Source organism: Tursiops truncatus, chromosome 11 (assembly GCF_011762595.2).
Source record: "Tursiops truncatus isolate mTurTru1 chromosome 11, mTurTru1.mat.Y, whole genome shotgun sequence".
Taxonomy (NCBI): Eukaryota; Metazoa; Chordata; class Mammalia; order Artiodactyla; family Delphinidae; genus Tursiops; species Tursiops truncatus.
In genome coordinates, this window is record NC_047044.1 from 93,293,978 (window position 1) to 93,309,974 (window position 15,997).

General features: G+C 38.2%; 1 protein-coding gene across 5 annotated transcripts in view; it reads left to right on the forward strand.

Annotated features, from left to right (window-relative positions):
- The window catches only part of LRP6 (LDL receptor related protein 6), a 172,552-nt gene that overhangs the window by 56,589 nt on the left and 99,966 nt on the right, over window positions 1–15,997 (forward strand). For all 5 annotated transcript variants that reach the window (XM_073789032.1, XM_073789033.1, XM_033867028.2 and 2 more), the window contains one exon: window positions 13,808–14,005. In XM_073789032.1, coding sequence (XP_073645133.1) covers window positions 13,808–14,005 — 198 coding nt within the window. The remainder of the gene's footprint in view (window positions 1–13,807; window positions 14,006–15,997) is intronic.

Genomic DNA, 15,997 nt, shown 5'->3' on the forward strand with positions numbered 1-15,997 from the left:
GCCACCATATGTATATAAAGAATTGTATGTCAAAAGCTTGAAAAGTTTTAGAAGAAATTTGAAAATTCATTTTATCCTCACAGATGTTTGTATATTTATTCTTAGTAGAATTTTAAACAGTAATTGTGAACTTTCAAAATACCATTTCTTAAATTATAAAACTTTTGAAAGAAATACGGAAGTGTTGTGTGTGGGAAGGAATTCGTTTGGCACTTTGTTTCCTTTTGTGGTCTTCCACAGCTTAAGGCCTGAGTGCCAACTGAGGCTAATTATTAGCTAATATTTAGGGTCAGCTGGTTAATGATTTAAACACATTAACAACACCTGTACAGGAACAGCGTGCTATGGATAAACAGGTGCTTGAGAAAGTCAGACTCCTCTTTACTCTTTCTAAACCCTGAGTGCACTAATATTCCTTTGGGAGCTTTTAGACAATATTGATGCCTGGGCCCCAATCCAGACCAATTTAATCAGAATCTCTGATGGAGGAACCCAAGTTACTGATATTTTTAATGAGTTTTTCAGGTCATTCTCAAATGCTGCCAGGGTTAAAAAAATGTATGCTTTAGGTGTTTCATGCTGTTGATGCTGCTGCTGTTGTTGATGGTGGTGGTATTAATGTTGTTGTTGTTTTTATTAGTGTGTTTGTGTGGGGAAGCGTGTGCATAATCTAAGAAACATTGCACTTAAGGTAACTTGTATTAGTCCGTTTGGGCTTCTGTAACAGTATACCATAAGTGGTGGCTTATAAACAACAGAAATTTATTTCTCACAGTTCTGAAGGTTATGATGTCCAGGATCAAGGCACTGGCAGGTTTGGTGTCAGGGGCGGGCCTCCTTCCTAGTCGGCTGTTTTTTCACTGTAACTGCACATGGTAGAGGGGGCAAGGGAGCTTTCTTGGGCCTTTTAAATAAGGGCATTAATTCCATTCACGAGGGCTCCAACCTCATGACCTAATCACCCCAGAGGCCATACCTCCTAATACCATCACCTTGGGAGTTAGGATTTCAACATATGATCTTGGGGGGCAGGGGAACATTCAGGCCATACCATAACTGTAAATTATGCATACAGTTCTGGTTTCTGAATATTCAAGTACTGGTTATCTCGTGGTCATTATGTATTGGTGATTATTGGGTTTTGAAGTTGTAAATGTGTAGATAAAGCAGACAGTTCAGTTGAATTTTCTTTTATGCCTCATTGTTTCATTGTTTATGGTGACGTAAGTGTCATATTTTGATGTTAAGTTGGCTTTTCCATCTGTCACAAATTGTTCCCTTTATATCAGTTTTCATCAAGATACTGTTTTAGGTAAGTGTACAGGTGGAAGGTTCAGGATGTGATTTGCCTGAGTTTTCTGCCAGTCATTCTCATGAATGGTGACATTGGCCCTTAATGAGAGGAGTCACAGTAGATTGAGGGAAGAGTTGTGAGATTTTTGAAACATGCCATTTCTAAGATAGCGGAGGTGGGGGGAGGTCTAAGATATGAGGCTTTGTTGGGACAAGAGTTGAAGTGACTTTGTCTAAACTTTTAAGTGATGGCATTTGGATCTAAAAATGTGTTAGTGTTCATAGTTTTAAGGAATAGAAACCCTTCTACTTTAAACAGAAAAAATATTTTTAAAGAGGATGTTGACTTACTCATAGAACTTCATAAATGGTAGAATTACCAAGCTTGGAATCTACATCCAGGGACTCTGCTGCAAATCATAGCACAGACCTGGTCCGGTGAAGGCACCACTGTTAGGTGGCATGCTTACCACTGTTTGTACTCTCTCACTGACGTGAGGCAACAGGTAGTCCGTAAACTGCTGCCAGTGCTCCCTTGTAAAACTGGATTAAAGAAGGATGAATGAACTTAAACTGGGTTTAATTAGCCTTTGCTGTTACCCGCAGCCTCACCAGAATGGATTGCTGTGGTCCTTGCTGCTGCAGCTGTTGCTTCCTCCTCTCCTGCCTCTACCTCCTCCTTTCCTTGGTGTGTCTGACTGGTAAAACCCAGATCTTATGCTCTTGTCGCAATTGCAAGGAAGGTTTGGAAAGAAAGTAGCTGGTGTTTTCAGTTTCTTTAGTTTCAGGTAGTGGTTCTGTCTCATAAGGTAGAGGATTCTTCAACCATAGTAAGGTAGTCTAGATGCTGGATAGCCCCCTAAAATGCCAGCTATCCATGACAGAACATTTTGTAAGTGAATGGTCATAGGATTAGTCCATATTTTTGCTGTACTTTGAATACTGTATTTTTTTCCTTTCTCATGTTGAAAGAATGAATGGAGTGTGATGATAGATATAAAAGAAGATAGTTAATAGAAATATAAATTTTATAACTGGAATGGGCCTTAGGAATTATCTAAGCCAATCTAAAGAAGAAAATACTGATTATAAGAGTAATGCCATTCGCTGAGAAATCATCTTTACTCCTGTTAGTGAAACCAGTTTCTACCCCCATTAGTCCTCCTAAAGAAGCTGCTGTATAAAGTAGAGAACAACACCCTTGTAGTATCATCAGTGACACGTTTATTTGGTCTTTGTGCTGCAGTGTCAGGGCACAGTGCAGTTCAGTAGAAGCAGGTAAGGTGAGCTAGAGATGTGAACTGAGTACTCAAGGGCAAGGGCAAGATTCTCCTCAAAAACTAATTTTGGGATTCCTGTAATACATCAGACATGTAATTGAAGTCCTCATAGGGCACGACTGAAATAATTTTACCTTTATTCTCTTCACCAGGCCATTAAAAAAAAAAGTCAGTGAAGCTCTATGTGTAGTTTTTAGGTTTGAGCAATGGGATATTCTAGTATCTGAGGTGACCTAATAGCAAAATGTGCATAGAAGAGAGACTAATTATATATTTATTAGGTATAAGCCAGTTTTAAATTTAGGGAAATAATGTTGTATAATAAAGCTTTATAGGTATTGCTGTGGGAATCTGTACAGTGGAGAGAGTTATCAGTTTTACTCGGGCGGCTATTTCAGGTTGGTGCTTTCTAGCTGAGCAGTTGTTGGCCAGAGGAACAAGGTATGGAAATGGATAATAGTTCTTAGTCAGTAGGGACACTGTATGCCAAACTCTGTCCTGCCATTCATTGCACATTCAAGGAATAACAAATAGCTTGTAACTGGAGCATAGTATAGGAATAAGGGTATACACATTAAAATAAAATTCTACCTGTATTTTTCAAGGATGTGGTCTCTGTAATAAGACCCACGTACAAGATTCTGGTCCAGGAGCAGGTGAATGCAGACCATTATTAAACTTTGGAGTACTGACTATAAATATGCTTGCCATTATATTAGATGGTTTTAGGATAGGGGATACAACTATGAATAAAACAAGGGCCTGGAATCTAGAGGCGTGGGAAACGTGTAAACAGTCCTGGTTATCATATGTGTTTGAGATGTACAGAGCCCTGGAGGAGCACAGAGGAGAGTGTGCTTGAGGGAGTCATGAAACGCTTTCACCAAGGTGTGGTGACATTTGAACTGTCCTGAAGAATCAGGGTGTGTATGAGTGTCTAGAAGGAGGAGGGTGGCATTCCAGACAGTTAATATATCATTTTTATTATACTTAAAGGAGCTCAAAATGCATCACCTTGTTTTCTTCAGAAAGAGGAATGTGGATAACAGCAATTTGTCAAAATTGCTGTAGTTAACATTTTCTTCGGTAAGAGTAGGGAATTAAATTGATTTAGCGTGCTGTTTATTTCAGGCTTATAAGCTATACCTTCCAGTAGTGTTATATCAATGTTGTTTCTGAATGAAATATATTCTTAGTACTGTGTCCACTAACTCTTAAATTTGTCAGCTAGACTGGGTGCCTAAGGATCATTTTTCTCCAGGATAATCAGTTTATACATGCACATGCAGAATTCCATTATGATGCATATTGTCAGAGCAAGGTTGTATTTAATGGAACCCATGGTCTTTCCTGTTCCTCAATAATAGAATCTTTTCTTTTGATTTGGTTACTGTATATTCTCTGTAAAAACAAATCATCCAAAACAAATGCTTTCATTATCTTCCAGTAATCACCACATATAGTTAAAATATGATACTAACACAAATAATCAAGGAGAGGGAAAACACGGGAAGTATAGCAGATTTCTTCACATTTTTTTTTCCTCTTTGTATTGGGTTGGCCAAAAAGTTCATTCCGGTTTTTCCGTAGGACGTTATGATAGTTCTGTCAGGAAAGATATTATTGAATTCTCCAACCTTTTCTTCACTGAAAAGCCTAACCTACTATAATCAAAGTAAAACAGAACTGGTTCAGGGATGAGGAAGGTGAAGGGTGTATGAATTCTGCATGACCCTTTTCTTTTCACTTTCATTAAGTCAGAATTTTTTTCACTGGCTTTAGTCCCAGTGATTTTAGAAAAACAAATTTTATGGCAAGAAAATGTTTTTGAGGATCCATGGCTCTTTATAGTTAGATTTTACCTTAACATCTGTCACATCATGTTCTTAGAATGTGGCATGACTCTTGCTTACACTTTGGGGTTGGCTTGGTTTTATATGCAGCTCTTAATTGTAGTTTCTTTTGCCTTGTTACTATAGTCCAAGTGCATTGACTGGTAACATCCTTTTTATTTTATTTTCTGTCCAACTCTTCCTTAATTTTTACACTATTTTTTTTTTGTTACTCTTTTGGCTGGTTCTTTGGATATAGAAGGAAGAACAATGATGTCAGTGTGCTCGTTTCATCTTTTTCTGAACTCAGCATGTTGCCCCCTAAACTCTGTCTCTATTCCGTATTTTGTTGAATGACACCAATATGGACTTACTCACATTTGCCAAATCTTGGGAGCCATCCTAGTCTGTCCTTTATCTTTCTTCTCCCTTGTTGATCCATTCCTCAACTTTTATCTTCATCAGTTCTCATTTGGAATATCTGAGTTTTGTTCCTTACTTCTTTCTCTAATTTCTTCCCCCTCTAGTCAGTCCCTCAGTATTATCAACAGTGATTTGTAAAAGGATAATCTTTTGTAATTTGTAAAAGGATAATAAGCACTTTACTTTTCTGCTTACTAGTCTTAAGTAACTTCTCATCCCTTATAGGCTATGCAGTCCAAGCTTCTTAGCACAGCAAAATAGATCCCATCTGTGGGACTTTTGTTGCCTTGTGTCCTCCACAATACACAGTATCCTGCAGCTCTGCTGATCTTGCTATTTCTCAAATATGTCATGACTTTTTGTGTCCTTTGCATAAGCTGTGTCTTCTTCCTGGAACACTGTTTCCCATTTTGGCAACTGCCTAAATAAAAGTATTACTTCCTCTGGTGAGCTTTTGTTGAGAACTCTTACATTCACTGGCTCGATTGGGTATCAATTCCCAGTCCTCTTACAGCAGCCTGTTCATACCTCTCTTGATAATAGTTAATCATTCCTTGCCTGGATTGCAAGTTTCCTAAGGACAGTAGTTTTGCCTTGCTTATTTTTGTATTACCATGTCAAGCATGATGCTAAGCTCCTAATAGGTGGTCAGAACATTAAAAAAATTAAATAGTATCTTGGTAACTTATAAAATATTTGTGTTTTTCTGCTGCCTGTTCCTCTTTCCCTTTCTGTATTAAGTATGTAATGAGTTTTTAGCTTAAAGTTTAATTAAATAACAAATGCAAATGTTCAGTATTTATAGATGATATTTATTACTTTAAATTTTAAATATTTGAACAAATGAAAATACCAGCAAGCTTCAATTAAAAATTCTAAATTTTTATCAGATTCTCACCTGACAGATTTCTGTTTCATTTGTTGTAGTTGAAGCCTTTACCTGAATGTGACCCGTGAAGTGACATGACATGATATATTTCTTAGGGTTGAGTACTGGAAGAGTTATTTATTAGCTTTGAGCAGTGGCATGCATATAATTTTATTTATTACTAAAATTCTTGTTGAGCTGACTAAGTCATTTGTGACAACTTTTTATTACACCGTAAACTAGACACTGAGTTCTTGTAAGTTTAGTGCTTCTTTAGACAAGCTTATTGGCAATCGTGAGACCTGTGTAAATTATATTATACAGGAAGGACAACGGCACTTATTTGTTATATCCATTTGATAGTGTGCAAATTGCTTATGGTCAGCCCATATGAGTTCTTCATAATTTGTCTACAAACTGTGGTAAGTATTAGAGCACAGTGAAACAAGCTATAGGAGCACATAGGAGGGAGTAACTCTACTTTGTCTAGGCAAGCTAGGAAAGGCTTCTACAGAAAAGAAGCTACCTTTGCATTAACTTTAAAAATAGTCTCTTGGGGGCTTCCCTGGTGGCGCAGTGGTTGAGAGTACGCCTGCTGATGCAGGGGACACAGGTTCGTGCCCCGGTTGGGGAGGATCCCGCATGCTGCGGAGCAGCTGGGCCTGTGAGCCATGGCCGCTGAGCCTGTGCGTCCGGAGCCTGTGCTCCGCAACGGGAGAGGCCGCAGTGGTGAGAGGCCCGCGTAATGGGAAAAAAAAAAAAAAGTCTCTTGATTCTTATTTGTGTTATAAGCAACTTTCTTGAGATATAATTTATATGCAAAAAATGTATATTTTAGCATTTATAGCTTGATGAGTTTTGATAAATGTGTGTATCAACCATTATCTCCAGAAAAACCCCATTTTATCACATCACTCCAGAAAGCTGCCTTAGTCCCTTTCAAGTCAGCTCCTACTTTCACCACGATAACTACTGATCTGATGTCTGTCACTATAGATTAGTTTTGCTGAATCTAAAACTTCATATAATGGAGTCATTCTGTAGGTACTCTTTTGAGTCTGGGTTATTTTGTTTACCATTATTTAAAAAAATACATCCTTGTTGAATATGTGAGTAGTTATTTTACATTGTTGAGTAGTATTCCATTTTATGAATATACCAGAGTTTGTTAATCATCCTATTGACGGGCATTTGATTTATTTCCAGTTTTTGGTTATTATGAATAAAACTTCTGTGAACTTACATGTATAGATCATTGTGTGGGTATGTTTTTATTTCTCTTGAGTAAATACCTAGAACTAGAATTACTGGTTCATAGGGTTAAGTGTACATTTAATTTTGTAAGAAGCTGCCAAACTATTTTCCGAAGTGATTATATGAGCAGTGTATGAGAGTTCCAGTTGCTGTATCCTTACCAACACTTGGTATTGTTGGCCTTTTTAATGTTAGCCATTCTAGTGGGTGTGAAGTGATATCTTATTACTGATTTAATTTTCATTTCCCTGATGATTGATGAGATTGAGCATCTTTTTATGTGCCAATTGGCCATTTATGTATCTTTTGTGAAGTATTAAATGATGCCTTCTACCCATTAAAAAAGTTAAAGTAAAATTTGCACACAGTAAATTTACACTTTTTTGGGTGGCAGTTCTGAATTTAGACAAATGCTTACATTTGGGTAATCACTACCATAATTAAAATATAGAACAATTCCACGACCCCCCAAAATATATTCTTGGCTTTTTGTTATCAACCTTTCCCTCCACCTGCAGCTCTAGGTAACCACTGATGTGTTTTCAGACTCTGTACAGTTTTGTTTTTTCCAGAATGTAACATAAATGGAATCATGTCGTGTAGTGTTTGAATCCAGCTTCTTTCTCTTGCCATAAAGCATGTGAAGTTTATATGTGTTTATTGTGTATTTCAGTGGTTCTTTTTTTCCTAAAAATATAAACATTTATTAAATTATAACACAGATAGAGAAAATGTGCAAATCACATATATAAAGCAAATTAAGTTTATAAATGTGAACACACCGATGTGAACAGCACATAGATAAGAAAAGAGTACAATACCAGTATTCTAGAAGTCCCCTCATTCTGTACTCCTTCCCCCAGAAGTAACCATTATTCTGACTTCTAACAGCTAAAATAGTTTTCCTTTTTTTTTTTGCACTTTTATTTTTATTACAGTGGTTCTTTTTATTAATCCTGAGAGTATTCTGTTGTTCGAATGTACCATAGTTTATCCATTCCCCATTTGAAGAATATTCAGTAGTTTTTGGTGACTATGAATACATCTGCTATAGACATTTTCATACAGGTTTTTGTGTGAATACGTATTTAATTTCTCTTGAGTAAATACCCGAGAGTGGGGTTACTAGATCTTATGGGAATGTTTTTTTTTTTTTTTTTTTTGCGGTACGCGGGCCTGTCACTGTTGTGGCCTCTCCCGTTGCGGAGCACAGGCTCCGGACGCGCAGGCTCAGCGGCCATGGCTCACGGGCCCAGCCACTCCGCGGCATGTGGGATCTTCCCGGACCGGGGCACGAACCCGCGTCCCCTGCATTGGCAGGCGGACTCCTAACCACTGCGCCACCAGGGAAGCCCGGGAATGTTTAACGTAAGAAACTGCCAAACGGTTCTCCAAAGTAGATGTGCCATTTTGCATTAACACTAGCAGTGTACAAGAGTTTCAGTTGCGCTGCATCTTTGCTAGTACTTTGTACTGTCCATTTTTTAAAGTTTAGCCATCTTACTAGATCTGTAGTGATATCTCACTATAGTTTTAATTTTCATTTCCGTGATGAATAATTATGTTGACTGTCTTTTTGTATGCTTATTTGCCTTTGTCTGTCTTTTGTTGATGTGTCTGTTCAGATCTTTTGCCCAGTTTTTAATTGGGTTGTCTTATTGAGTTTTAGGAGTTCTTCATACATTACAGATATAAGTCCTTTGTCAGATATATATAATGTACTACAACAGATTGAACACGGAAAGCTCAGATTTTGTTATTGGCAACAAATTGAAGTGACAAGGTCATTTCATGTATTTCCAAGAAAGTATCTGCCTGATACCTAAGTTTTATTAACCATAGTTTGTCATTCTTTTTTTTTTTTTTAAAGTAAACATGGTGTTCCATGAAAAAAGCAGCTAGCTCAGTTGGCCAAGTGCTTTTTCTCAAGACAACCATTCTACATTCATATGCAGCAAAAGTACTTTCTCTGTAGATCCTATTTTGTCACACAGAATATTAAATGTGTAATCAGAGGTCAAGCTCTAATGAAATTAATAATTTTCTGCCTTACCAATGTCATTGTTCATTGAGACTGACTTTTCTTTTGTATGTGGTGAAGAATAAATATAGTGACTGTTAGTACAGTTGGTTGCCACTCCCTGCAGTCTTACCCACCATTGCTTTTGGACTATCAGTGCAAATATCAGCACAGGTAGGTAGTTCAGGGTAATCTGTGCAATTCAAAAAAGTTATTCAACACTTTGAATATTTCAGCACCACTTACATTTATTGTTGTAAACATTCACATAGAAGATCTTTGATGATTAGTTGGTACTGACACGTGATGAACAAACAAAACAGTAAGTCCGGCCATATCCTTAAATTTAGTCATATATAAGGCAAAAGCACAGTTTCTTAGATGACATTAACTTCCATCTTCATATTTGCAGCTAAATTTTAATTTTCTCTTACTGTAGCTTTGGAAATTGGCGGCACTATGATTTCTTTTATTGGTTTTTCCTCTGGGAGGAATTCAGTAATGTTGACTGGAGAAAGCTTTATGAGTCTCTGTTTTTGTGAGTTTCTCCAGCTGGAAAGCTGTAATAAACATTGTTTGGCTTTTAATGAGGTCATATTTACATTTAAACTCTGCAATTCATTTTTCTTTAAACTCTGAATGATTGTCTCAATGCCTCAGCTTAACTGGAACCATAATACTATTCACAAAAAGATAGCGTGTATAAGCCAATGGAAAGATTGCTTTTGTAATACTTTTTCATTTACAGTTTTGCTCAGGGTCTTGGAGTAGATTTCATCCCTTCTTAGAGTCAGAGAACTCTCTCTGATAGATCAGTATCATCTTTTTTAACATCTTTAAATGTAGGCAGTATAGCTGTGGGTTGAAGAAGTGAGTTTTCTCATCTCTCCTTTATAAGCCAGTGGTCCATTCTTAAATACTAGACAAATATAAGTAAATTTTCTTTTATTTTAAAATAGAATACTAGTAAATTTCAAAATAAAAACAGTTTAAAATAAAAACTTAAAGTTAAGAAATATTGTAAAACAAAGCAGTGTATTTGCTCCTTGATGTGTTTTTGCTCTGGGCACAGTAAAATTTCAAGACTTCAAAAGTAACGAGTTTTTAGATGATAATGAGGTACAGAGATTATAGCAGGTATAATCAAAGGTAGCTAGTAAGAGTGCAAAAGTGCTGGGAACTGAGTTAATCTCGGAACATGTATATAGTTATTTCCAAAACCTACCTTAGAAGCTTATGGAAAATATAATAGGTATACATTCCATGAGCCATCAGGGTGAAGTCATCACCACACCTTATATGTATCCATGAAAAACCTCCAGGATGAAAGTGAACAAGGCTAAATAAATACATAAAACTTAGCAATATTATGAAAACAGTTTTGACCCTGTAGACCTCCTGAAAGGATTCCGAAGATCTCCAGGGATCTTTTTTTTTTTTTTAAATAACTTTATTTATTTATTTATGGTTGCGTTGGGTCTTCGTTGCTGCGCGCGGGCTTTCTCTAGTTGTGGCGAGCGGGGGCTACTCTTCGTTGCGGTGTGCGGGCTTCTCATTGCAGTGGCTTTTCTTGTTGCGGAGCATGGGCTCTAGACGCATGGGCTTCAGTAGTTGTGGCATGCAGGCTCAGTAGTTGTGGTGCATGGGCTTAGTTGCTCCACGGCATGTGGGATCTTCCTGGACCAGGGCTCGAACCCGTGTCCCCTGCATTGGCAGGCAGATTCTTAACCACTGAGCCACCAGGGAAGTCTGTCCAGGGATCTTTGGATCACACTTTGAGAACCACTGCCCTAGGGTGTGGTCTGGATTCAGCCCTTTGAGGTGTCTCAGCTGAATGTCCAGTGTGGTGTTGATGCTCTTTAACTCTGTCTTGGCAGAACATGTAAGACCACCCGCATTGCTTGACTTCTGGCATTTTAGTTCTGTTCTCAACCTGATAATCCTTGAGGATCCTGAGCGTGCACAGCCTGGTTCTTGGTCCAAGGACTCATGGGGATCCCCCATGAGTCCCCCCCACCCACACCAATGTAACTTTCTCCTCTTTGGGGCCCTGCAGATTCCAGTCTTTTCTTTTCCCCAAATTCTCTCTGCCTCTTTAAGCTTGTTGAGACCACTGTTCCTAATTTCAGTTTCAGCTTTCCACACTTTGGTTGGGGAGTTGTCACTAGGTTGAGTCAGGGTGATTTTTGGAGCTCACCTGGTGAGTTTCCTTTGTCTCATGGTTTGTGGTCTCGTGCCACCTTATTTTCAGTTCCTAGAACAGCTGCCTCATATATTTTGTTTAATTTTATGATTATTTATAGCTATCTCAGTAGAAGTTAATGTGTAATAGCTGCAGTTTTGTGAGTTAATTATTGATGGTGGTTATTAGCTTTTTAAATTAGGGTGGAGTAAAATAGTATGTGCAAAAACATAGGGACAAAAAACTCAGGGTGTCTTTTGGGAAGAGCATGTAGTCGCTGTGTTTAGAGTAGGGTCAACAAAGGCAGGCCTGCATTAGCTCATTCCCCTGGGTTCTTAGTAGAAGTCATTGACTAAAAATCACTGAGTTTCCCCCCACAGCTTTGACTAGGCTTCACAGCCTTTATGAACAGAGTACCATACCAAGTCACTCATGGTTGGCTGTTAGGGGAAGGAAACAATCTGTCAACTTGGGGCTCTAACTGTAGGATTCAAGGTAGGGAACACGAGGTGATGAAACTAGGAATTTAGGCTAGGCCTAAAGAATGGCTGTAACTTGCCTCAATTTTGCTTCCCTTTTCCCTTCCTAATGCTACTATTTCCATATATATATAACATGTTTATATGTTACAAGCCCAATAAAACAAGTTTATAATTACTTTTTTGTACAGTTGTCTTTTTAATCCATTAAGAGAAGAAAAGGGAAAAATATATTTGTACTGTCTTTTATAATTACCTACATAATTATCTGTATGAGTACTGTTTGCTTCTTCATGTGGATTTGAGTTAACATCTAGGTCACTTCTTTTTTGCCTGAAGAATATCTTTGGTATCTCTTGTAAGGCAGATCTGCATGCCACAAATTCTCTCACTTTGTTTATCTGGGAATGTCTTTATTTCACCTTCATTTTGGAAAGATAGTTTTGCTGTATGTAGGATTCTTGGTTGACATTTTAATTTCTTTTAGTGTGTCATCCTACTGCTTTCTGCCCTCCATTGTTCTGATAAGAAATCAGCTCTTAGTTATATTGTGGTTTCTTTGCAAGTGATGAGTTGATTTTCTTAGTGCTCTCGATTCCTTTGTCTTTCAGCAGTTTAACTGATGTGTATAGTTGTATATCTCTGTGTTTATCATACTTGGAGTTTATTAAACCTCATGGATGTATGGGCTAGTATTTTAAAAATCAAATTAGGGAAGTTTTTGGTCATGATTTATTTGAAATATTGGAACCAAAGTACAATGATCATATTTAGGAAATTAACATTAGTACATTTCTATTACAGAATTTGACATGCTGTCAAATTTTGCCAGGCTTCCCAATAATGTCTTTGTAGCATATTCCCCAACTGATCAGTACAGGATCATACACTTTATATAGTTACTGTGTCTCTCTTTGTTTATTTATTTTTCTTTCTTTTGGCTGCTTTGGGTCTTAGTTGCAGCACGCGGGATTTTTTTGTGGAGGCATGCGGGATCTTTTTCGTTACTGCGTGGTCTGTTGGAGCTTCTCTCTAGTTGCGGCTTGGGGGTTTTCTCTTCTCTAGTGGTACGTGGGCTTTGTAGTTTGTGGCACGTGGGCTTAGTTGCCCCGCGGCATGTGGGATCTTAGTTCCCCAACCAGGGATCGAACCTGCGTCACCTGCATGGAAGGTGAATTCTTTACCACTGGACCACCAGGGAAGTCCCTTACTGTGTCTCTTTATTTTCCTCCTACCTAGCTTAGTTCATCTGCCTTTCTTTGACTTTTATGACATTGATATTTTCAAAGGCAGTTGTTTTGTAGAATGTTTTTTAATTTGGTACTCTCTCTTTCCTTAATAATTTTATGCAGGTTATGCATTTTGGGACAGAAATAATATGTAAGAGAATATACATAAAAGAGATGGTATGGGGGCTTCCCTGGTGGCGCAGTGGTTAAGAATCTGCCTGCCAATGCGAGAGACATGGGTTCGAGCCCTGGTCCGGGAAGATCCCACATTCTGCACAGCATCTAAGCCCGTGCGCCACAACTACTGAGCCTGCACTCTAGAGCCCGTGAGCCACAACTACTGAGCCCGTGTGCCACAACTACTGAAGCCCGCGCACCTAGAGCCTGCGCTCCCAACAAGAGAACCCACCACAATGAGAAGCCCACGCACCACAACAGAGTAGCCCCTGCTCACCACAACCAGAGAAGAGCCCGCGTGCAGCAATGAAGACCCAACACAGCCAAAAATAAAATAAAATAAATAAATTTATATATAAAAGAAGATGGAATGTTCTTCCCAGCATATCACATATATGATGCCAGTGTTGATGATGTTAATTTAGATGATGTGGATAAGGTGGTGTCCACCAAGTTTATTTTCTCTAAAGTTACCATTTTCCCCTTTGTCAGTAATAAATAATTTGTGGGGAGATACATTGAGACAGTGTAAGGTATCCTTTTTGCCAAAGAAACTGATCAGGTGGTTTTTGCATCCTGATGATGCTTGTCTTGAATCAGTTATTACCATCATGGTGGCAAAAAGATAGATGCTTAAAATTTCGATAACGGTTTCTAGGAGTTTCAGTTTTAGTGTTCCTGAGAGAGCTTTCTTTATCCAGTAGTGATAATTATAAGATACTTGGTGGTTAACCTGCTTATGTCATGGGTTTATTTTTCATGATTTTTAGGTTCATGTACTGGACAGACTGGGGAGAAGTACCAAAGATAGAACGTGCTGGAATGGATGGTTCAAGTCGCTTCATTATAATAAACACTGAAATTTACTGGCCAAATGGACTGACTTTGGATTATAAGGAACGGAAGCTTTATTGGGCAGATGCAAAACTTAATTTCATCCACAGATCAAATCTGGATGGAACAAATCGGTAAGATTACCTTATAAATTTATTTTTAAACTTTAAGTCAACCCTGTGATATCTTGATGTAGTAATCAAATTATAAAGCTTAATTTTATTAAGAAGTTAGCATATTTTTGGCTTAACTGTCAAAGGGGAAGAAGAATAGATTTTTAGTTTGCTTTTTAAAAAGGTAATGACATTTCTCATCTATCTTGGTGGCACTTAGAATTTATGGGTTGTATTTTCTCCTTCTTTACTCTGAGCTAATTTAGTTCTGCAGTGGTTCTCAACCAGGGATAGTGCTTCCATTCTCTTCCAGAGTGTTTGGAAATGTGTGGAGAATTTTGGTTAACACTGGGATTGGGAGTACTACTAGCATTTTAGTTCCTGGGGGGCCAGAGATGCTAAACATCCTGTAATGTGCTGGGCACCTAATGTGACAAAGAGTCATCCTGTTCAGACTTACCCACCTCCCAGGTGCTGTTTGTGGAAGCTCATTTGATAAATCTGTAGACCAGGACAGGGTTGGCCAACTTTTTCTGCGAAGGGCCAGATCGTAAATATTTTAGGCTTTGTGGGCCATGTCTCTGTTGCAGCTATTTACCTCTGCTGTTGTGGTGTGAAAGAAGCTATATATAATAGCTAAGGGAATGGGCATGATTGTGTTCCAGTAAAACTTTTTTTGAGCCATTGGACTCTAGTTTGCTGACCCCTAGACTAGGAGAAAACCTACTGCATGTATGCTATACCTCAGTATTCACAGAAGACAAAGTTATAATACATAAACATGGAATTTCTATTCAGATCATGTTCAGATTAAAAAAAATTTTTTTTATTGAAGTATAGTTGATTTACAATGTTGTGTATGTTCAGATTTTTTTAAAATATTTATTTATTTATTTATTTAGGCTGCGTTGGCTCTTTGTTGCTGTGTGTGGTCTTTCTCTAGTTGTGGTGAGCAGGCTTATCATTGTGGTGTCTTCTCTTGTTGCAGAGCATGGGGTCTAGGCATGTGGGCTTCAGTAGTCATGGCATGTGGGCTCAGTAGTTGTGGCACACAGGCTTAGTTGCTCCATGGCATGTGGGATCTTCCTGGACCAGGGCTCAAGCCCGTGTCCCTAGCATTGGCAGGCGGATTCTTAACCACTGTGCCACCAGGGAAGTCCTGTTCAGATTTTTAAAAATACTTTATATATTCTTGTGTTTGGAAGATTATTTAGGTTTCTAGTGGTCTCATTCTAAAACCTTAGTAGAAGCAGGGAGCCTTAGGTAGTTGAAGGAATTTTTAAAAGTGTACACATTTGTAACTTATCTGAATTGTGAGTCAGGAATCATTTATAAGTGTTGAAAACCAGGAAAGATTTAAAGAATATATTAAAGTGAACTTTTTAAAATCATGGAGTGAGAGAATTTTTTGCCTTGTTGCAAAAAAGAATGAAATGACTCACAACAGGATGGTTTAAAAAATAATTAGAAATAAGTGTCCAAAAAAGTGATAAGTATATGATGAATATAACAACATATTCTGTGTCTGAACTTCAAATTTGTCTTTGAGAGGGATACTAGGAAGTGAATATGGCCACTCTGTAGGTTTTTGACTCTCTCAGAATACCCCCCAAAAAACCAATGGAACAAGATAGCAAATCTGAATACTTACCGTAAAGTTAACCTCAGGCATCCAGAAATGAAAGCAGGTAAGGGCAGACCACTAACAGCCACAAGACCTCCATAGTATTACTGTCTGTGCAAGAGTAAGCTGAGGGAGTGAGTAAAGTATTTCACTGAACTTAAAAGCAGGGGACCTCCAAAATAGCCCCAGCTATTTACTAGACAGTGTAGTGGGCTATATTAAGAGCAGTAGCTGAAATGAGAGTGGGGGGTTGCCCACTCCAATATGAGGCAAGTGCAGTGTGTCCGTGGTAAAGACAGAAGAGGACAGAGCAGTCTGGCTCCAGAGAATTCTCAAAACAGACCTGCTAGAGTTCTCTACCAGGACAGGGTACTACAGAGTAGAGACAA